This window comes from Scyliorhinus canicula, chromosome 14 (genome assembly GCF_902713615.1).
Source record: "Scyliorhinus canicula chromosome 14, sScyCan1.1, whole genome shotgun sequence".
NCBI lineage: Eukaryota > Metazoa > Chordata > Chondrichthyes > Carcharhiniformes > Scyliorhinidae > Scyliorhinus > Scyliorhinus canicula.
Genome location: NC_052159.1, coordinates 1,079,245 through 1,102,982, shown reverse-complemented (window position 1 = coordinate 1,102,982; position 23,738 = coordinate 1,079,245). Strand labels below are relative to the sequence as shown.

The following is a 23,738-nucleotide window of genomic DNA, read 5'->3' as shown; positions in this document are numbered from 1 at the left end:
AAGCAGCCCCGCTTGAATGCTCCCCCTTCCACAAATATTCAAACCCTCCACCATCGCCATGTGAACCATCTACAAGATGCACTGCATTAACTCACCAAGGTTCCTTAGACAGCACCTTCCAAACCCACGACCACTACCATCTAGAAGGACAAGGGCAGCAGAAATCTGGGAACCCCACAACCTGGAGGTTCCCCTCCAAGTCACTCACCATCCTGACTGGGAAATATATCGGCCGTTCCTTCACTGTCACTGGGGCAACATCCTGGAACTCCCTCCCTAACAGCACAGTGGGTGTACCTACACCTCATTGACTGTAGCGGTTTAGCTCACTAGGGGCTGGTTTAGCTCACTAGGGGCTGGTTTAGCTCACTCGGCTAAACCGCCGGCTTTTATAGCAGACCAAGCAGGCCAGCAGCACGGTTCGATTCCCGTACCAGCCTCCCCGGACAGGCGCCGGAATGTGGCGACTAGGGGCTTTTCACAGTAACTTCATTGAAGCCTACTCGTGACAATAAGCGATTTTCATTTCAAGAAGGCAGCTCACCCACCACCTTCTGAAGGGCAACTAGGGATGGGTAATAAATGCTGGCCTAACCAGCAATGTACACTTTCCATAAATTCATTTTTTTAAAACTGTGTTGGGGTTATTTGTTGGAATATTTTTAGTGAAGGTGTAGGGCATAAGTTAAATTTTTCCTTTTATTTAACAACTATTTTAACTGTAAAACTATTTATTTGATATTAATGTGATTAATATTAAATTAAAGTTTGATTTCACATAAAAGATACCTATTGGTCAGAGTCCTGACTCCTGGCGTGAAGTATCCTTTCCTCAGTTTTACAAACAGAAAATTGTTGGACCGGGATCCGAACATGAATTGGGTCTGATCTGGTATCCTAACACTCTGATTCCCGTGCCTCATAATAATCTGTCCTGGTTCACCCACGTCGACACTACCACCAAGAAAGCACAACAGCATCTATGCTTCCTCAGGAAACTAAGGAAATTCGGCATGTCCACATTAACCCTTACCAACTTTTACAGATGCACTATCGGGCTGCATCACCGCCTGGTATGGCAACTGCTCGGCCCAGGACCGCAAGGAACTTCAGAGAGTTGTGAATACCGCCCGGTCCATCACACGAACCTGCCTCCCATCCATTGACTCCATCTACACCTCCCACTGCCGGGGGAAAGCGGGCAGCATAATCAAAGATCCTTCCCACCCGGCTTACTCACTCTTCCAACTTCTTCCATCGGGCAGGAGATACAGAAGTCTGAGAACACGCACGAACAGACTCAAAAACAGCTTCTTCCCCACTGTCACCAGACTCCTAAATGACCCTCTTACGGACTGACCTCATTAACACTACACCCTGTATACTTCACCCGATGCCAGTGTCTATGTAGTTACATTGTGTACCTTGTGTTGCCCTATTATGTATTTTCTTTTATTTCCTTTTCAGTTCATGTACTTAATGATCTGTTGAGCTGCTCGCAGTAAAATACTTTTCACTGTACCTCGGTACACGTGACAATAATAATTCCAATCCAATCCAATCTATCCACCTCTGCCGTCAAAATACTCGATGACGTCGTCTCCAACGCCTTCTGCGGCAAAGAGTTCCAAAGTCGCACAATCCTCGGAGAGAAAATGGTTCTCCTCACGAGGGCAATCCATCATTTCAAAACAGTGCTCCCTGGTTCTGGACTCACCCACAAGAAAAAACATCCTTTCCACATCCTCCTTGTCAATACCGTTAAGGATCTTATAAACTTCAATTGTCACCCCTCACTTTTCTAATCTCCAGTGGAAGCAAGTCCAGTCTATCTAACCTTTCCTCACAAGACAACCCACTCATTCCAGATATTAGTCCAGTAAACCTCCTCTCAACGGTCTCCAACACAGGAGGACAAGAGCAGCAGATACCTGGGAACCCCACCACCTGGAAATACATCACCGTTCCTTCACTGTCGCTGGGTCAAAATCCTGGAACTCTCTCCCTAACAGCACAGTGAGTGTACCTACACCTCAGAGACTGCAGCGGTTCAAGAAGGCAGCTCCCCACCACCTTCTGAAGGGCAACTAGGGATGGGCAATAAATACTGGCCGAACCAGCGATGCCCACATCCCATAAAATAAATTTTTAAAAAGAAAAATGGCCCCAGTACATACCTTGCTCAAGTAAAAGGCAAAGGCAACATATCCTGTTGGTTTCTCTTGCATTTGCTTGATTGCTTCAGTCAGATCAGTGATCAGCTCCCTGCTGCGATTTTCACATTCCAACTTCAAGAAACTCAGAACATCCAGCTTCATGGACTTTAGCAGGGGAACTGGAACAGAAAGGAATAAACCCATGTGATTAGGTTGGGTGACATGGGATTCCAGCATGGTGCTGCCCATTGTAGCAAGGTGAATGTTGGTGGGTGTGGGAGTGTACCTTTAAGGAATGGGTGTTTATTAAATAGCTGCAGTGATGTAATTGTGAGGGTGGAGTTGGGTTGTGTCTCTGGATTTTACTTTCATTTTGAGCTGGAAGCTGTTTGTGGCTTTGTTTTTTGCTTTCGTTTACGCAGTTGAAAGCTCAATTCAGACAAGGAAGCTTCATTTTGTCTCTCTCTGTATGTTAAAAGGTGTCCAGGTCACTTGATAATTTAAAAGTGATAACTGTCTTGTGTAAAGACTTTATACCTACTACTTTGTTAAAAAAGGTGTTTGGCTTATGGATGTTGTTAGGAAAGTTATTAAGGGTTACCTATAAGAGTACTGTATCTGTGGGGGGTAGTTGTGCTGGTAGTTGATAAAATGTTCACTGTGTGTTTATAAAATGTTAACATCCAGCAGAGGGCAGCAGAGCAGAGCTACTGATCAGCTGTTCTGGGGAAATTTGCATACGTGCAGTGCGGTCAGCCTAAGTTGAAGGTGAATCTGCGAAGGGGACCCGAGGAGTTTGAGTGAAGGCAATCATCCAGCAGAGGGCAGCAGAGCAGAGCTACTGATCAGCTGTTCTGGGGAAATTTGCATACGTGCAGTGCGGTCAGCCTAAGTTGAAGGTGGTTTGTGGAGAGGCTGTTGGCAAGTGACAGTTAAACCCGAGACACTTCGTGAGTGTTTCCCACCCTACCTCCTCCTCTAACCAACCCCCCCACCCCACGGTGGTTGGGAAGCGGGAGCAGGGGCCTGTCGTGAAGGTGAGTGAGTGCCTTTAAATTTGCTTACCTTTGAGCGGGAGCAGGGTTTGAGGTAATATCAGGTAAGCTCTTCCTTTCTTTTTCTTTTTCTTGTTTTTTTTTTTAAATCTAGAGGTGATGTCAGGGAAGGCAGTACAATGCTGCTCCTGCAGAATGTTTGAGGTGAGGGACGCCGTCAGTGTCCCTGCTGATTTCATCTGTGGGAAGTGCACCCAACTCCAGCTCCTCAAAAACCGTGTTAGGGACCTGGAGCTTGAGCTGGATGAACTTCGGATCATTCGGGAGGCAGAGGGGGTCATAGACAGGAGCTTCAGGGAAATAGTTACACCAAAGACTGGAGATAGATGGGTAACTGTAAGAGGGACTGGGAAGAAGCAGTCAGTGCAGGGACCCCCTGCGGTCGTTCCCCTGAGTAACAAGTATACCGTTTTGGATACTTGTGGGGGGGGGGACTTACCAGGGGTAAGCCATGGGGTACGGGCCTCTGGCACGGAGTCTGTCCCTGTTGCTCAGAAGGGAAGGGGGGAAAGGAGTAGAACATTAGTAATTGGGGACTCAATAGTCAGGGGCACAGATAGGAGATTTTGTGGGAGCGAGAGAGACTCACGTTTGGTATGTTGCCTCCCAGGTGCAAGGGTACGTGATGTCTCGGATCGTGTTTTCCGGGTCCTTAAGGGGGAGGGGGAGCAGCCCCAAGTCGTAGTCCACATTGGCACTAACGACATAGGTAGGAAAGGGGACAAGGATGTCAGGCAGGCCTTTAGGGAGCTAGGATGGAAGCTCAGAGCGAGAACAAACAGAGTTGTTATCTCTGGGTTGTTGCCCGTGCCACGTGATAGTGAGATGAGGAATAGGGAGAGAGAGCAATTGAACACGTGGCTACAGGGATGGTGCAGGCGGGAGGGATTCAGATTTCTGGATAACTGGGGTTCTTTCTGGGGAAGGTGGGACCTCTATAGACAGGATGGTCTACATCTGAACCTGAGGGGCACCAATATCCTGGGGGGGAGATTTGTTAGTGCTCTTTGGGGGGGTTTAAACTAATTCAGCAGGGGCATGGGAACCTGGATTGTAGTTTTGGGGTACGGGAGATTGAGAGTATAGAGGTCAGGAGCACAGATTTGACTTCGCAGGAGGGTGCCAGTGTTCAGGTAGGTGGTTTGAAGTGTGTCTACTTCAATGCCAGGAGTATACGAAATAAGGTAGGGGAACTGGCAGCATGGGTTGGTACCTGGGACTTCGATGTTGTGGCCATTTCAGAGACATGGATAGAGCAGGGACAGGAATGGTTGTTGCAGGTTCCGGGGTTTAGGTGTTTTAGTAAGCTCAGAGAAGGGGGCAAAAGAGGGGGAGGTGTGGCGCTGCTAGTCAAGGACAGTACTACGGTGGCGGAAAGGATGCTAGATGGGGACTCTTCTTCTGAGGTAGTATGGGCTGAGGTTAGAAACAGGAAAGGAGAGGTCACCCTGTTGGGAGTTTTCTATAGGCCACCTAATAGTTCTAGGGATGTAGAGGAAAGGATGGCGAAGATGATTCTGGAAAAGAGCGAAAGTAACAGGGTAGTTGTTATGGGAGACTTTAACTTTCCAAATATTGACTGGAAAAGATATAGTTCGAGTACATTAGATGGGTCATTCTTTGTACAATGTGTGCAGGAGGGTTTCCTGACACAATATGTTGACAGGCCAACAAGAGGCGAGGCCACATTGGATTTGGTTTTGGGTAATGAACCAGGCCAGGTGTTAGATCTGGAGGTAGGTGAGCACTTTGGAAACAGTGACCACAATTCGGTGACCTTTACGTTAGTGATGGAAAGGGATAAGTATACCCCGCAGGGCAAGAGTTATAGCTGGGGGAAGGGCAATTATGATGCCATTAGACATGACTTAGGATGTGTTGGTTGGAGAAGTAGGCTGCAAGGGTTGGGCACACTGGATATGTGGAGCTTGTTCAAGGAACAGCTATTGCATGTTCTTGATAAGTACGTACCAGTCAGGCAGGGAGGAAGGGGTCGAGCGAGGGAACCGTGGTTTACCAAAGAAGTGGAATCTCTTGTTAAGAGGAAGAAGGAGGCCTATGTGAAGATGAGGCGTGAAGTTTCAGTTGGGGCGCTTGATATTTACAAGGAAGCGAGGAAGGATCTAAAGAGAGAGCTGAGACGAGCAAGGAGGGGACATGAGAAGTCTTTGGCAGGTAGGATCAAGGAAAACCCAAAAGCTTTCTATAGGTATGTCAGGAATAAAAGAATGACTAGGGTAAGAGTAGGGCCAGTCAAGGACAGTGGTGGGAAGTTGTGTGTGGAGGCTGAGGAGATAAGCGAGATACTAAATGAATACTTTTGTCAGTATTCACTCAAGAAAAAGATAATATTGTGGAGGAGAATGCTGAGACCCAGGCGATTAGAATAGATGGCATTGAGGTGCGTAGGGAAGAAGTGTTGGCAATTCTGGACAAGGTGAAAATAGATAAGTCCCCGGGGCCGGATGGGATTTATCCTAGGATTCTCTGGGAAGCCAGGGAAGAGATTGCTGAGCCTTTGGCTTTGATTTTTAGGTCATCATTGGCTACAGGAATAGTGCCAGAGGACTGGAGGATAGCAAATGTGGTCCCTTTGTTCAAGAAGGGGAGTAGAGATAACCCCGGTAACTATAGGCCGGTGAGCCTAACGTCTGTGGTGGGTAAGGTCTTGGAGAGGATTATAAAAGATACGATTTATAATCATCTAGATAGGAATAATATGATTAGGGACAGTCAGCATGGTTTTGTGAAGGGTAGGTCATGCCTCACAAACCTTATCGAGTTCTTTGAGAAGGTGACTGAACAGGTAGACGAGGGTAGAGCAGTTGATGTGGTGTATATGGATTTCAGTAAAGCGTTTGATAAGGTTCCCCACGGTCGGCTATTGCAGAAAATACGGAGGCTGGGGATTGAGGGTGATTTAGAGATGTGGATCAGAAATTGGCTAGTTGAAAGAAGACAGAGAGTGGTAGTTGATGGGAAATGTTCAGAATGGAGTTCAGTTACGAGTGGCGTACCACAAGGATCTGTTCTGGGGCCGTTGCTGTTTGTCATTTTTATAAATGACCTAGAGGAGGGCGCAGAAGGATGGGTGAGTAAATTTGCAGACGACACTAAAGTCGGTGGAGTTGTAGACAGTGCGGAAGGATGTTGCAGGTTACAGAGGGACATAGATAAGCTGCAGAGCTGGGCTGAGAGGTGGCAAATGGAGTTTAATGTGGAGAAGTGTGAGGTGATTCACTTTGGAAAGAATAACAGAAATGCGGAATATTTGGCTAATGGTAAAATTCTTGGTAGTGTGGATGAGCAGAGGGATCTCGGTGTCCATGTACATAGATCCCTGAAAGTTGCCACCCAGGTTGATAGGGTTGTGAAGAAGGCCTATGGTGTGTTGGCCTTTATTGGTAGAGGGATTGAGTTCCGGAGCCATGAGGTCATGTTGCAGTTGTACAAAACTCTAGTACGGCCGCATTTGGAGTATTGCGTACAGTTCTGGTCGCCTCATTATAGGAAGGACGTGGAAGCTTTGGAACGGGTGCAGAGGAGATTTACCAGGATGTTGCCTGGTATGGAGGGAAAATCTTATGAGGAAAGGCTGATGGACTTGAGGTTGTTTTCGTTAGAGAGAAGAAGGTTAAGAGGTGACTTAATAGAGGCATACAAAATGATCAGAGGGTTAGATAGGGTGGACAGCGAGAGCCTTCTCCCGCGGATGGAAGTGGCTAGCACGAGGGGACATAGCCTTAAATTGAGGGGTAATAGATATAGGACAGAGGTCAGAGGTGGGTTTTTTACGCAAAGAGTGGTGAGGCCGTGGAATGCCCTACCTGCAACAGTAGTGAACTCGCCAACATTGAGGGCATTTAAAAATTTATTGGATAAGCATATGGATGATAAGGGCATAGTGTAGGTTAGATGGCCTTTAGATTTTTTCCATGTCGGTGCAACATCGAGGGCCGAAGGGCCTGTACTGCGCTGTATCGTTCTATGTTCTATGAATTCATAGAATAAACATTGTTTTGTTTTTAAATATTTTAGCTCTCTGTTGCATCACACCTGGAAAGTGGGCCCTTGTGCTCCCCATAACCAAAATGCATTAAATGTTGTAGGTCAGGTGAATACCATGATATACTTTCAGGTTTTCTAAACCCTGGCCCATAACAGTGGGTTTACCAGCTGCACATACCCATTTTCTCCTGAATGGCTATGCAGTCTAACACTAGAGTCTGATTCCTGGTCACAAAGAGGCGATCCATTCCTTTTAACCGACCCAGCCATTTCTTCAGTTGCAGGATGTGGTTTTGGTATTGCTGTGGTTTCCAACCGCGCAGTTTCTCCATTTCATCCAAACTCCACATGTTCACCATTTGATTAGCTTCCGAGAGCCAGAGGTGGCGAGTACGGAACATAATTATCTCCTTCGCAGCAGCCTGAAAACAGGAGAACAATCTGTGATGACCAGAATTACCGAGTGAACAAGGCCACGCTCCCCCAACCTGACACGCCAACCTCACTACTTTTTTAAAAATTGTCACAAGTAGGCTTACATTAACACTGCAATGAAGTTACTGTGAAAAGTTCCTAGTCGCCACACTCTGGAGCCTGTTCGGGTACAGAGGGAGAATTCAGAATTCTCAGCTGGTACGGGAATTGAACCCGTGCTTCTGGCCTTGTTCTGCATCACAAACCAGCTGTCAAGCCCACTGAGCTAAACCAGCCTCTGCTTATTTATTATGAACACAACTGATCTCCTGAGAGAAAAGAAGGCAAAGAGGAGATTTGTTCAAAATAATGAGTGGGAATAGACAGACTGGATTGGGAGAAACTGTTCCTGATTATAAAAGGACCAAGAATGAGAGGGCACAGATGTAAACTGATTTTCAAAAAAAGCAAATGTGATGTGAGAAAAAACACAGCGAGTGGTTAGGATCTGGAATGTACTGTCTGTGAGTGTGGTGGAGGCAGGTTCACACAGTGAGTGGTTAGGATCTGGAATGTAATGTCTGTGAGTGTGCTGGAGGCAGAGTCACACAGCGAGTGGTTAGGATCTGGAATGTACTGTCTGTGAGTGTGCTGGAGGCAGATTCACACAGAGAGTGGATAGGATCTGGAATGTACTGTCAGAGAGTGTGGTGGAGGCAGAGTCACACAGCGAGTGGTTAGGATCTGGAATGTAATGTCTGTGAGTGTGCTGGAGGCAGAGTCACACAGCGAGTGGTTAGGATCTGGAATGTACTGTCTGAGAGTGTGGTGGAGGGAGATTCACACAGCGAGTGGTTAGGATCTGGAATGCACTGTCTGAGACTGAGAGAGACAGATTCACACAGCGAGTGGTTAGGATCTGGAATGTACTATCTGAGAGTGTGGTGGGGGCAGGTTCACACAGCGAGTGGTTAGGGCCTGGAATGTACTGTCTGTGAGTGTGGTGGAGGCAGAGTCACACAGCGAGTGGTTATGGTCTGGAATGTACTGTCTGTGAGTGTGGTGGAGGCAGGTTCACACAGTGAGTAGTTATGGTATGGAATACACTGTCTGTGAGTGTGGTGGAGGCAGAATCACACAGAGAGTGGTTAGGATCTGGAATGCACTGTCTGAGACTGAGAGAGACAGATTCACACAGCGAGTGGTTAGGATCTGGAATGTACTGTCTGAGAGTGTGGTGGAGGCAGAGTCACACAGTGAGTGGTTATGGTATGGAATACACTGTCTGAGAGTGTGGTGGAGGCAGATTCACACAGCGAGTGGTTAGGATCTGGAATACACTGTGAGTGTGGTTGTGACAGATTCACACAGCGAGTGGTTAGGATCTGGAATACACTGAGTGTGGTTGAGACAGATTCACACAGCGAGTGGTTAGGATCTGGAATACACTGTGAGTGTGGTTGTGACAGATTCACACAGCGAGTGGTTAGGATCTGGAATACACTGAGTGTGGTTGAGACAGATTCACACAGCGGGTGGTTAGGATCTGGAATTCGCTGTCTGAGTGTGTGGTGGAGACAGATTCAATCGAGGCATTCGCGAAGGCATTCAATATTTATTTGAATAGAAACAATATTTGGGGGTACGGGGACAAGGCAGGAAATGGCGCTAAGTCATGATGCTCGTTTGGAGAGCATGTGCACACAAGATGGGCTGAATGGAATCCTTCTGCATTGTACAAATTCTGTGATTTAGTGAACTGCCCATTTACCCTAATCCTTCACTGAGTCTACCCACCATTTAACCCCCCTCCCACATCCCCTTGTACACTCTCCCCTATCACTGACTCTGCCCACATTCACTCCCCTCCCACACCCCATGTACACTCTCTCCTATCACTGAGTCTACCCACCCATTCACTCCCCTCCCACACCCCCATACACACTCTCCCCATCTTTGACTCTACCCCCATTTAATCCCTCCCACATCACCATTACACACCTGTGGGCCATACCCTCAGGAAATAGTTGATGTTGGCATGGTAACACAGTGGTTAGCACTGTTTCTTCACAGTGGCAAAGTCCTAGGTTCGATTCCCACTTGGGTCACTGTCTGTGTGGAGTCTGCACGTTCTCCCCGTGTCTGTGTGGGTTTCCTCTGGGTGCTCCGGTTTCCTCCCACAAGTCCCGAAAGACGTGCTGTTAGGTGAATCGGACATTCTGAATTCTCCCTCTGTGATCCCAACAGGCGCCGGAATGTGGCGACTAGGGGATTTTCACAGTAACTTCATTGCAGTGTTAATGTAAGCCTAATTGTGGCAATAAAGATTATTATTGTTTTGGCTGCAAATGGAGTGCAACCTAATAACGATTGTGTTCCAAATGGTTTGCCCAGGTGCCCCGATGGCATGGTGGACACCCCCAGGTGGTGTTATGCATGATTCATGTGTGTGTGTGAACCAGAGCGAAACGTCGCCATGCTGAGGTCCCTCAAGGGAGGGCGTTCCTTCTCATGCATCAGCGGGCAATCCTTCCCATGCATCAGCGGGCGTTCCTTCCCATGCATCAGCGGGCAATCCTTCCCATGCATCAGCGGGCGTTCCTTCCCATGCATCAGCGGGCGTTCCTTCCCGGCAGCAGCGGGCGTTCCTTCCCATGCATCAGCGGGCGTTCCTTCCCATGCATCAGCGGGCAATCCTTCCCATGCATCAGCGGGCATTCCTTCCCATGCATCAGCGGGCGATCCTTCCCATGCATCAGCGGGCATTCCTTCCCATGCATCAGCGGGCAATCCTTCCCATGCATCAGCGGGCGTTCCTTCCCATGCATCAGCGGGCAATCCTTCCCATGCATCAGCGGGCATTCCTTCCCATGCATCAGCGGGCAATCCTTCCCATGCATCAGCGGGCGTTCCGTCCCATGCATCAGCGGGCAATCCTTCCCATGCATCAGCGGGCGTTGCTTCCCATGCATCAGCGGGCAATCCTTGCCATGCATCAGCGGGCAATCCTTGCCATGCATCAGCGGGCAATCCTTCCCATGCATCAGCGGGCATTCCTTCCCATGCATCAGCGGGCATTCCTTCCCATGCATCAGCGGACGTTGCTTCCCATGCATCAGCGGGCAATCCTTGCCATGCATCAGCAGGCGTTGCTTCCCATGCATCAGCGGGCAATCCCTCCCATGCATCAGCGGGCGTTCCTTCCCATGCATCAGCGGGCAATCCCTCCCATGCACCAGCGGCATTCCTTCCCATGCATCAGCGGGCAATCCTTGCCATGCATCAGCGGACGTTCCTTCCCATGCATTAGCGGGCAATCCTTGCCATGCATCGGCGGGCAATCCTTCCCATGCATCAGAGGGCAATACTTCCCATGCATCAGCGGGTGTTCCTTCCCATGCATCAACGGGCATTCCTTCCCATGCATCAGCAGGCAATCCTTCCCATGCATCAGCGGGCGTTCCGTCCCATGCATCAGCGGGCAATCCTTGCTATTCATCAGCGGGCAATCCTTGCCATGCATCAGCGGGCAATACTTGCCATCCATCAGCGGGCAATCCTTCCCATGCATTAGCGGGCAATCCTTCCCATGCATTAGCGGGCGTTCCTTCACATGCATCAGCGGGCATTCCTTCCCATGCATCAGCGGGCAATCCTTCCCATGCATCAGCGGGCGTTCCTTCTCATGCATTAGCGGGCAATCCTTCCCATGCATCAGCGGGCGTTCCTTCTCATGCATTAGTGGGCAATCCTTCCCATGCATCAGCGGGCGTTCCTTCACATGCATCAGCGGGCATTCCTTCCCATGCATCAACGGGCATTCCTTCCCATGCATCAACGGGCATTCCTTCCCATGCATCAGCGGGCAATCCTTCCCATGCATCAGCGGGCGTTCCGTCCCATGCATCAGCGGGCAATCCTTGCTATGCATCAGCGGGCAATCCTTGCCATGCATCAGCGGGCAATACTTGCCATCCATCAGCGGGCAATCCTTCCCATGCATTAGCGGGCAATCCTTCCCATGCATCAGCGGGCGTTCCTTCCCATGCATCAGCGGGCATTCCTTCCCATGCATCAGCGGGCAATCCTTCCCATGCATCAGTTAGCGTTCCTTCCCATGCATCAGCGGGCATGCCTTCCCATGCATCAGCGGGAAATCCTTCCCATGCATCAGTTAGCATTCCTTCCCATGCATCAGCGGGCAATCCTTCCCATGCATCAGTTAGCGTTCCTTCCCATGCATCAGCGGGCATTCCTTCCCATGCATCAGCGGGCATTCCTTCCCATGCATCAGCGGGCATTCCTTCCCATGCATCAGCAGGCGTTCCTTCCCATGCATCAGCGGGCGTTCCGTCCCATGCATCAGTGGGCATTCCTTCCCATGCATCAGTGGGTGTTCCTTCCCATGCATCAGCGGGCGTTCCTTCCCATGCATCAGCGGGCGTTCCTTCCCATGCATCAGCGGGCGTTCCTTCCCATGCATCAGCGGGCAATCCTTCCCATGCATCAGCGGACGTTCCTTCCCATGCATCAGCGGGCGTTCCTTCCCATGCATCAGCGGGCGTTCCTTCCCATGCATCAGCGGGCGTTCCTTCCCATGCATGGTGGTTAGCATAAATGCTTCACAGCTCCAGGGTCCCAGGTTCGATTCCGGCTTGGGTCACTGTCTGTGCGGAGTCTGCACGTCCTCCCCGTGTGTGCGTGGATTTCCTCCGGGTGCTCCGGTTTCCTCCCACAGTCCAAAGATGTGCGGGTTAGGTGGATTGGCCATGCTAAATTGCCCGTAGTGTCCTAAAAGTAAGGTTAAGGGGGGTTGTTGGGTTACGGGTATAGGGTGGATACGTAGGTTTGAGTAGGGTGATCATTGCTCGGCACAACATCAAGGGCCGAAGGGCCTGTTCTGTGCTGTACTGTTCTATTCTAATCAGCGGGCAATCCTTGCCATGCATCAGCGGGCAATCCTTCCCGGGCAGCAGTGGGCGTTCCTTCCCATGCATCACCGGGCGTCCTTCCCATGCATCAGCGGGCGTTCCTTCCCATGCATCAGCGGGCGTTCCTTCCCATGCATCATCGGGCATTCCTTCCCATGCATCAGCGGGCGTTCCTTCCCATGCATCAGCGGGCAATCCTTCCCATGCATCAGCGGGCATTCCTTCCCATGCATCAGCGGGCGTTCCTTCCCATGCATCAGCGGGCAATCCTTCCCATACATCAGCGGGCGTTGCTTCCCATGCATCAGCGGGCAATCCTTCCCATACATCAGCGGGCGTTGCTTCCCATGCATCAGCGGGCGTTCCTTCCCATGCATCAGCGGGCAATCCTTCCCGGGCAGCAGCGGGCGTTCCTTCCCATGCATCAGCGGGCAATCCTTGCCATGCATCAGCGGGCGTTCCTTCCCATGCATCAGCGGGCAATCCTTCCCATGCATCAGCGTGCGTTCCTTCCCATGCATCAGCGGGCGTTCCTTCCCATGCATCAGCGGGCAATCCTTCCCATGCATCAGCGGGCAATCCTTCCCATGCCTCAGCGGGCGTTCCTTCCCGGGCAGCAGCAGGCGTTCCTTCCCATGCATCAGTGGGCGTTCCTTCCCATGCATCAGCGGGCAATCCTTCCCGGGCAGCAGCAGGCGTTCCTTCCCATGCATCAGCGGGCGTTCTGTCCCATGCATCAGCGGGCGTTGCTTCCCATGCATCAGCGGGCAATCCTTCCCATGCCTCAGCGGGCAATCCTTCCCGGGCAGCAGCGGGCATTCCTTCCCATGCATCAGTGTGCGTTCCTTCCCATGCATCAGCGGGCAATCCTTCCCATGCATCAGTGGGCGTTCCTTCCCATGCATCAGTGGGCATTCCTTTCCATGCATCAGCGGGCGTTCCTTCCCATTCATCAGCGGGCATCCCTTCCCGGGCATCAGCGGGCAATCCTTCCCATGCATCAGCAGGCATTCCTTCCCATGCATCAGCGGGCAATCCTTCCCATGCATCAGCGGGCGTTCCTTCCCATGCATCAGCGGGCATCCCTTCCCATGCATCAGCGGGCAATCCTTCCCATGCATCAGCGGGCGTTCCTTCCCATGCATCAACGGGCGTTGCTTCCCATGCATCAGCGGGCGTTCCTTCCCATGCATCAGCGGGCGTTCCTTCCCGGGCAGCAGCAGGCGTTCCTTCCCATGCATCAACGGGCATTCCTTCCCATGCATCAGCGGGCAATCCTTCCCATGCATCAGCGGGCGTTCCTTCCCATGCATCAGCGGGCAATCCTTCCCATGCATCAGCGGGCAATCCTTCCCATGCATCAGCGGGCGTTCCTTCCCGGGCAGCAGCGGGCAATCCTTCCCATGCATCAGCGGGCGTTCCTTCCCGGGCAGCAGCGGGCGTTCCTTCCCATGCATCAGCGGGCAATCCTTCCCATGCATCAGCGGGTAATCCTTGCCATGCATCAGCGGGCGTTTCTTCCCATGCATCAGCGGGCGTTCCTTCCCATGCATCAGCGGGCGTTCCTTCCCATGCATCAGCGGGCGTTCCTTCCCGGGCAGCAGCGGGCAATCCTTCCCGGGCAGCAGCGGGCAATCCTTCCCGGGCAGCAGCGGGCAATCCTTCCCATGCATCAGCGGGCGTTCCTTCCCATGCATCAGCGGGCAATCCTTCCCGGGCAGCAGCGGGCAATCCTTCCCGGGCAGCAGCGGGCAATCCTTCCCGGGCAGCAGCGGGCAATCCTTCCCGGGCAGCAGCGGGCGTTCCTTCCCATGCATCAGCGGGCGTTCCTTCCCATGCATCAGCGGGCAATCCTTCCCGGGCAGCAGCGGAATCAGATGCTGGCATATTTTAATAAGCCTAATTGTTCATTGGCTGGGCGGGATCCATATTGCGAATCTCGTTCATCAAGTTATTAGGAACTCTAATAGATTGTTATTTATTGCAAGGGTATTGAATTTTAAAATAGGGAGGTTATGCTTCAGTAATGTAGGGAATTGGCAAGATCACATCTGAAATATTGTGTACAGTATTCATCTTATTTAAAGAAAGATGTGAATACATTAGAAGCCATTCATTGAATCCCTACAGTGCAGCAGGAGGCCATTCAGCTCATCGAGTCTGTACTGACCCTCTGAAAGAGCACCCTACCTATGCCCATTCCTTCGCTCGATCCCCATAACCATACCTAACCTTCACATGCCTCGCATGTTTCCTCTAAACTTTGTCCCATGGACCTTAAACCTATGCCCCCTGGTGACTGACCCCTCCACCCTGGGAAAGAGTGCCCGCCCCTCCGCCCGATCCATGCCTCTCATTATCTTGTAGAAACTGTCACTGTTTAAAAATAAGGGGCCATTAATACAAAGATGAGGAGGAATATTTTTCTCCTAAGGGGGGGGGGGGTGAATCTTTGGAACTTGCTTCAAGAAGCAGTGGAAACGGACTCTTTGAATGTTTTTAAGGCAGATCTATGATAGATTCTTGCTTAACAAGGAGGTGAAAGGTTATCGGGGGTCAGCAGGAATGTGAGGTTGAGATTACATCAAATCATCCATGATCTTATTGAATGGAGGAGCAGACTGGAGGGGCTGAGTGGCCTCCTCCTAGTTTGTTTGTTTGTCTGAGGTTTATCTAGGCCTCTGCTAATAAAATCCTGCATCCATTTCTTTCTAATAGCTTCCCAACCTGCTCCGTGATCTTCAAACGTACAGTCCCAGATTTGTTCCTCGGGAGAGATCGTGCTGTCATGGTACTGTCACTGGACTAGTAATCCAGAGGCCCAGGCTAATACCTCGGGGGACACGGGTACAAATCCCATCACAGCAGCCGGAGGAATTTAAATTTGATCAATAAAATCCAGAATTAACAGTTAGTCTCAGTAACGAAGACTATTAAAACTGTTAAAATCTGCACTGTCAATGCCTACTTGGCTAAAGGATAGTTCTTTGGAGTTAGGTGACAACTGGGAGAAGGTGGAGCTAAAAAGACGGAGAGTGGAGCTCAGTCTCAGTCTAGGCAGGAGTTAGAGCAGCTGAGTTCCATAAACACCAAGGTCGGGAAAACATTTTTTTGAAGGTAGGGATTAACTGAGAAAAAGCACGAATAGTGTAAAGTTTGGGTCATAGAACATAGAACAGTACAGCACAGAACAGGCCCTTCGGCCCTCGATGTTGTGCCGAGCAATGATCACCCTACTCAAACCCACGTATCCACCCTATACCCGTAACCCAACAACCCCCCCCCCCTTAACCTTACTTTTTAGGACACTACGGGCAATTTAGCATGGCCAATCCACCTAACCCGCACATCGTTGGACTGTGGGAGGAAACCGGAGCACCCGGAGGAAACCCACGCACACACGGGGAGGACGTGCAGACTCCGCACAGACAGTGACCCAGCCGGGAATCGAACCTGGGACCCTGGAGCTGTGAAGCATTTATGCTAACCACCATGCTACCGTGCTGCCCGTGCTGGTCATTGTAATAAAGTAATATAAGTAAAGGAAGTAGGGTAAGGGAAGGCCGGTTTTAGTACGATCTGTCATGATTTGGACAGAATGGATTGGGAGCAGACAAGGTAAATCTGTGACAGGACAGTGGTGTAGAAGGATACAGGCAGCTGATCTAGATAGGACACGTGATCGGCGCAGGCTTGGTGGCCAAAGGGCCTGTTCCTGAATTGTTCTTTGTTTTTTATTGGTACGCATTCAAGATGGCAATAGGGAGAGTACAGGGCCATGACGCTCCAATCAAAAATACGGGTTGGATCAACAAATCCAGGGAACCCTGGATATGGAAAGATATCCAGTGATGGGCCAAAGGGTCTTTTCTGTGCTGGCTGACACGATGACTCTATCTGCTGCCTTGAACTGGTCTGGCCTACATTTGACTCCAGACCCACAGCAATGTGGTTGAACACTGGGCTAAATCGCTGGCTTTTAAAGCAGACCAAAGCAGTCAGGATCATGGTTCAATTCCCGTACCAGCCTCCCCGAACAGGCGCCGGAATGTAGCGACTAGGGGCTTTTCACAGTAACTTCATTTGAAGCCTGCTTGTGACAATAAGCGATTTTACTTTACTTTACTCTTAATTGTCCTCAGTAATTAGAAACAGGACAGCAAATGTTGGTCTGGCGAGAGGTCTCCCAGTGAGCCAGAGAGAGAGAGACAGCCAGAGTGAGACACAGCCAGAGTGAGACACAGCCAGAGTGAGGCACAGCCAGAGTGAGGCACAGCCAGAGTGAGGCACAGCCAGAGTGAGGCACAGCCAGAGTGAGGCACAGCCAGAGTGAGGCACAGCCAGAGTGAGGCACAGCCAGAGAGAGAGACAGCCAGAGTGAGGCACAGCCAGAGTGAGACACAGCCAGAGTGAGACACAGCCAGAGTGAGGCACAGCCAGAGTGAGGTACAGCCAGAGTGAGACACAGCCAGAGTGAGACACAGCCAGAGTGAGACACAGCCAGAGAGAGACACAGCCAGAGTGAGACACAGCCAGAGTGAGACACAGCCAGAGTGAGACACAGCCAGAGTGAGACACAGCCAGAGTGAGACACAGCCAAAGTGAGGCACAGCCAGAGTGAGGCACAGCCAGAGTGAGGCACAGCCAGAGTGAGGTACAGCCAGAGTGAGACACAGCCAGAGTGAGACACAGCCAGAGTGATGCACTGCCAGAGTGAGACACTGCCAGAGTGAGACACAGCCAGAGTGAGACACAGCCAGAGTGAGACACGGCCAGAGTGAGGCACAGCCAGAGTGAGTTTGGGAATTTGTAGCTAGGTGGGAATTCAAGCTGGGTGGGGAGGAGGTGCTTTTTAACCCTGGTAAGTGACTGGTAAGTAGTTTTTCTTTTTTCTTTTTCTTTTCATTGGTATATTTATTTATTTTTTCTTCGTGTTTTAAAAAAAACTGTAGTTGTTGAAATTAACCAAAGGTTTAAGACATGGCAGGAGATCCCAGACCCGTGTCATGCTCCTCGTGTGCGATGTGGGAGCTCAGGGACATGTCCACTGTCCCTGGCTCCTTCACGTGCAATAAGTGTGTCCAGTTGCAACTACTGTTAGCCACTTGACGGCTCTGGAGCTGCGGATGGACTCACTTTGGAGCATCCGCGATGCTGAGGACATCGTCGATAGCACGTATAGCCAGTTGGTCACACCGCAGGTGAACGTTACTGAGGAAGATAGAAAATGGGTGACCAAAAGACAGAGCAAAAGTAGGAAGGCAGTGCAGGTGTCCCCTGCGGTCATCTCCCTGCAAAACAGATATACCGCTTTGGCTTTGCCCCCGACGATGTCTCGGGCACTGATCTCCTTGATTCTTAAGCGAGACAAGGATCCCCTGCAGTGTGGGTCATACAGGCCGATTTCACTCTTGAATGTAGACACCTTGTTGGCAAAGATCTTACCACGAGGATTGAGGACTGTGTGCCGCAGGTTATTCACGAGGATCAAACGGGGTTTGTGAAGGGGAGGCAGCTGAATACTAATGTACGGAGGCTCTTGAACGTTATTATGATGCTGGCGGTAGAAGGGGAGGCGGAGATAGTGGTGGCGCTAGATGCAGAGAAGGCCTTTGATAGGGTCGAGTGGGGGTATTTGTGGGAGGTGCTGGAAAGGTTTGGGTTTGGGGAGGGGTTTGTCAGTTGGGTGAGGCTGTTATATGAGGCCCCGGTGGCGAGTGTGGCCATGAATAAGAGGAGGTCGGAGTATTTTCGACTATACCGAGGGACGAGGCAGGGGTGTCCCCTGTCCCCCCTACTTTTTGCGCTGGCAATTGAACCCCTGGCTATGGCGCTGAGGGAGTCGGGGGATTGGAGGGGGCTGGTCCGGGGTGGGGAGGAGCACCGAGTGTCGCTCTACGCGGACGACCTTTTTGTTGTATGTGGCGGACCCAGTGGAGGGAATGCCGGTGGTGATGGGGATTCTCCGGGAGTTTGGGGATTTCTCAGGGTATAAGCTTAACTTTGGGAAGAGCGAGCTGTTTGTGGTCCACCTGGGGGACCAGGGGAGGGGATTGGGAGACTCCCGCTGAAAAGGGCGGAGAGGAGCTTCAGGTACTTGGGGGTCCAGGTGGCCAGGAGCTGGTGGGCCTTGCATAAGCTTAACCTCACAAGGATGGTGGAGCAAATGGAGGAGGAGTTTAAGAGATGGGACATGTTGCCGCTCTCTCTGGCGGGTAGGGTGCAATCAGTCAAGATGACGGTGCTCCCAAGATTTCTGTTCCTGTTCCAGTGCCTCCCCATCCTTATCCCGAAGGCCTTTTTCAGGCGGGTTAACAGGAGCATTACGGGATTTGTGTGGGCGCACAGGACCCCGAGGGTGAGAAGGGTGTTGCTGGAGTGGGGCAGGGATAGGGGGGGCTGGCGCTGCACAACCTCTGTGGGTACTATTGGGCTGCCAATGCAGTGATGGTGCGTAAGTGGGTAATGGACAGGGAAGGGGCAGCATGGAAGAGGGTGGAGATGGCATCCTGTGTGGGCACGAGCCTGGAGGCGCTGGTAACGGCGCCGCTGCCGCTCCGTCCAACGAGGTATACCACGAGCCCGGTGGTGAGATGAAATGAAATGAAAATGAAATGAAATGAAAATCGCTTATTGTCACGAGTAGGCTTCAATGAAGTTACTGTGAAAAGCCCCTAGTCGCCACATTCCGGCGCCTGTCCGGGGAGGCTGGTACGGGAATTGAACCCGTGCTGCTGGCCTGCCTTGGTCTGCTTTAAAAGCCAGCACAGGGCAGGTGTTAGGCTGGGGGACCTGTTCATAGATGGGAAGTTCGCGAGCCTAGGTGAGCTGGAAGGGAAGTTTGGGCTCCCCCCGGGGAACACCTTTAGGTACATGCAAGTTAGGGCTTTTGACAGGCGGCAGGGTTCCCTCTGCTGCTGCCACATGGGGTTCAGGACAGGATGCTCTCGGGTGTGTGGGTTGGAGAGGGGAGGATCTCGGAAGCGTACCAGGTGATGCAGGAGGTAGACGAGGCCTCGGTGGAAGAGCTGAAAGGTAAATGGGAGGAGGAGCTGGGCGAGGAGATTGAGGAGGGGACGTGGGCGGATGCCCTGGAGAGAGTGAATTCCTCCTCTTCATGTGCGAGGCTTAGCCTCATACAGTTTAAGGTGCTGCATAGGGCTCATATGACCGGAACAAGGATGAGTCGGTTTTTTGGGACCGAGGACAGGTGTATTAGGTGCTCAGGGAGCCCAGCAAACCACGCCCATTTGTTTTGGGCATGCTCAGCGCTGGGGAATTTTGGAAGGGTGTAGCACGGACGGTATCGAGGGTGGTAGGATCCAGGGTCAATCCAGGCTGGGGGCTCACAATATTTGGGGTTGCAGTGGAGCCGGGAGTGCAGGAGGCAAAAGAGGACGGTGTTCTGGCCTTTGCGTCCCTAGTAGCCCGGCGGTGGATTCTTCTTCAATGGAAGGATGTGAGGCCCCCAAGCGTGGAGACCTGGGTCAATGATATGGCGGGGTTTATTAAATTGGAGAGGGTGAAATTTGCCCTAAGGGGGTCAGTGCAGGGTTTTTTCAGGAGATGGCAACCATTCCTAGATCTCCTGGCAGAACGGTAAAATCAAAAGGTCAGCAGCAGCAGCAACCGGGGGGGGGTGGGGGGTTTGGGTTGAATCTTTGCTCACGACGGGCGTTTATTTATTGTTTCTCTTTTGTATGTATTGGGGGGGGGGGGGGGATTTGTTTTGTTCTTTTTGTTCTTTGAATTTTCTGTTACTGTTTTCTTTTCTGTGAAAATGTGAAAATTTGAATAAAATTATTTATTTTTTTTAAAAACCGAGACATCTTGGACCCGGGCCCTCGGGAGGTAATATGAAAATGAATGAAATGAAAATCACTTATTGCCACGAGTAGGCTTCAATGAAGTTACTGTCGGACCAGCTGGGGTTGGAAACAGGCGCACAGGCAGATGTTGTAGCCTTCGCCCTATTGATCGCCTAACAGGGGGCTGGTTTAGCACAGTGACTAAGACAGATGGCTTGTAATGCAGAACAAGAGCAGCAGCGTGGATTCAATTCCTGTTCCAGCCTCCCCGAACAGGCGCCAGAATGTGTCGACCAGGGGCTTTTCGCAGTAACTTCATTGAAGCCGACTTGTGACAAGAAGTGATTATTATTATTATTATTATTATTATTAACAGGTTATTAGGATCAACCTCTCCACCCTGTGCCCTGGTGTGGTGGGGGGAACTGCTGGAATTCTTAATGCTTGAAAAGGTCAAATTTGAACTCCGGGAACGTATAGAGGGGTTCTACAATTCATGGGCGTTATTCATTATGCACTTTCGAGAATTGGATCACATCAAACATTAATGGGGGGGGGGGGGGGTGATTGTGTGTGTTAATGGTGACTCTGGGTGATTCCTGATTCCTCTTTGTCATTTGTTTATGTTAACATGCGGGCTAATGGCTGGGGTTTGGTGGGAGGATGGGAGTTGTTATTGATATGGGGATTGACATTGCATTTGTTACTGATTGTTGTTTATGGGTGTAAATTTGGGAGAAAATGTGAAAAAGGAGAATAAAAATTAGTTTTTTTAAAAACTAGACATCAGCTGTGAGTCTGAGTCATGTTTTGTGAGAGAATTGTGAATGAAATTACGTTAAACCGTGATCCTGTTTTGTCCTTTGTTCGTCTCACAGATAAAGGCACCTGGGTAAGCCGTTTAGAACAACAATCGTTATTAGGTCACACTCCATATGCAGCCAAAACAATCATAATAATCTTTATTGTCACAAGTAGGCTTACATTAACACTGCAATGAAGTTACTGTGAAAAGCCCCTAGTCGCCACATTCCGGCGCCTGTTCGGGGACACAGAGGGAGAATTCAGAATGTCCAATTCACCTAACAGCACGACTTTCGGGATTTGTGGGAGGAAACCAGAGCACCCGGAGGAAACCCCCGCAGACACAGGGAGAATGTGCAGACTCCACACAGACAGTGACCCAAGCCGGAATCGAACCTGGGATCCTGGCGCTGTGAAGCAACAGTGCTAACCACTGTGTTACCGTGCTGCCCCAGTTGTGGTGTTTCTGGTGCCTGTAACTCAATAGACCACTCAAGCGTCAAATATCTCAGAAACTTCAAACAGATTTTTGGTTAATTGACTTACGTTGGGACTCCGGGGCCTGTGAGGCTGGAATTGACCGCGCACTCACCCAGGGTGTCAAAACAATGCACTCTTCCCAAACATGATAGGAGTAGTCTATCGGCCACCAAATAGTAACGTTATGGTGGGGCAGGCAATAAACAAAGAAATAACTGATGCATGTAGAAATGGTACAGCAGTTATCATGGGGGATTTTAATCTACATGTCGATTGGTTTAACCAGGTCGGTCAAGGCAACCGTGAGGAGGAGTTTATAGAATGTATCCGCGATAGTTTCCTAGAACAGTATGTAATGGAACCTACGAGGGAACAAGCGGTCCTAGATCTTGTCCTGTGTAATGAGACAGGATTGATTCATGATCTCATAGTTAGGGATCCTCTCGGAAGGAGCGATCACAATATGGTGGAATTTAAAATACAGATGGAGGGTGAGAAAGTAAAATCAAATACTAGTGTTTTGTGTTTAAACAAAGGAGATTACAAGGGGATGAGAGAAGAACTAGCTAAGGTAGACTGGGAGCTAAGACTTTATGGTGGAACAGTTGAGGAACAGTGGAGAACCTTCCAAGCGATTTTTCACAGTGCTCAGCAAAGGTTTATACCAACAAAAAGGAAGGACGGAAGAAAGAGGGAAAATCGACCGTGGATATCTAAGGAAATAAGGGAGAGTATCAAATTGAAGGAAAAAGCATATAAAGTGGGAAAGATTGCTGGGAGATTAGAGGACTGAGAAATCTTTAGGGGGCAACAGAAAGCTACTAAAAAAGCTATAAAGAAGAGTAAGATAGAGTATGAGAGTAAACTTGCTCAGAATATAAAAACAGACAGTAAAAGTTTTTACAAATATATAAGACAAAAAAGAGTGGCTAAGGTAAATATTGGTCCTTTAGAGGATGAGAAGGGAGTTTTAATAATGGGAAATGAGGAAATGGCTGAGGAACTGAACAGGTTTTTTGGGTCGGTCTTCACAGTGGAAGACACAAATAACATGCCAGCGACTGATAGAAATGAGGCTATGACAGGTGACGACATTGAGAGGATTATTATCACTAAGGAGGGAGTGATGGGCAAGCTAATGGGGCTAAAGGTAGACAAGTCTCCTGGCCCTGATGGAATGCATCCCAGAGTACTAAAAGAGATGGCTAGGGAAATTGCAGATGCACTAGTGATAATTTACCGAAATTCACTAGACTCTGGGGTGGTCCCGGTGGATTGGAAATTAGCAAACGTGACGCCACTGTTTAAAAAAGCAGGTAGGCAGAAAGCAGGAAATTATAGGCCAGTGAGTTTAACTTCGGTAATAGGGAAGATGCTGGAATCTATCATCAAGGAAGAAATTGCGAGGCATCTGGATAGAAATTGTCCCATTGGGCAGACGCAGCATGGGTTCGTAAAAGGCAGGTCATGCCTAACTAATTTAGTGGAATTTTTTGAGGACATTACCAGTGCAGTAGATAACGGGGAGCCGATGGATGTGGTATATCTGGATTTCCAGAAAGCCTTTGACAAGGTGCCACACAAAAGGTTGCTGCATAAGATAAAGATGCATGGCATTAAGGGTAAAGTAGTAGCATGGATAGAGGATTGGTTAATTAATAGAAAGCAAAGAGTTGGGATAAATGGGTGTTTCTCTGGTTGGCAATCAGTAGCTAGTGGTGTCCCTCAGGGATCCGTGTTGGCCCACAATTGTTCACAATTTACATTGATGATTTGGAGTTGGGGACCAAGGGCAATGTGTCCAAGTTTGCAGATGACACTAAGATGAGTGGTAAAGCGAAAAGTGCAGAGGATACTGGAAGTCTGCAGAGGGATTTGGATAGGTTAAGTAAATGGGCTCGGGTCTGGCAGATGGAATACAATGTTGACAAATGTGAGGTTATCCATTTTGGTAGGAATAACAGCAAACGGGATTATTATTTAAACGATAAAATATTAAAGCATGCCGCTGTTCAGAGAGACTTGGGTGTGCTAGTGCATGAGTCACAGAAGGTTGGTTTACAAGTGCAACAGGTGATTAAG

At 50.0% G+C, this 23,738-nt stretch overlaps 1 protein-coding gene across 1 annotated transcript in view; it reads right to left on the bottom strand.

Moving 5' to 3' along the window:
- LOC119977765 (dynein heavy chain domain-containing protein 1-like) overlaps positions 1-23,738 on the bottom strand; it is a 459,774-nt gene that overhangs the window by 302,227 nt on the left and 133,809 nt on the right. The window contains exons 12-13 of the mRNA XM_038818968.1: positions 7,398-7,641; positions 2,178-2,335 (exon numbers count right to left, since the gene is read on the bottom strand). Of these exons, the coding sequence (XP_038674896.1) occupies positions 2,178-2,335; positions 7,398-7,641 (402 nt within the window). The remainder of the gene's footprint in view (positions 1-2,177; positions 2,336-7,397; positions 7,642-23,738) is intronic.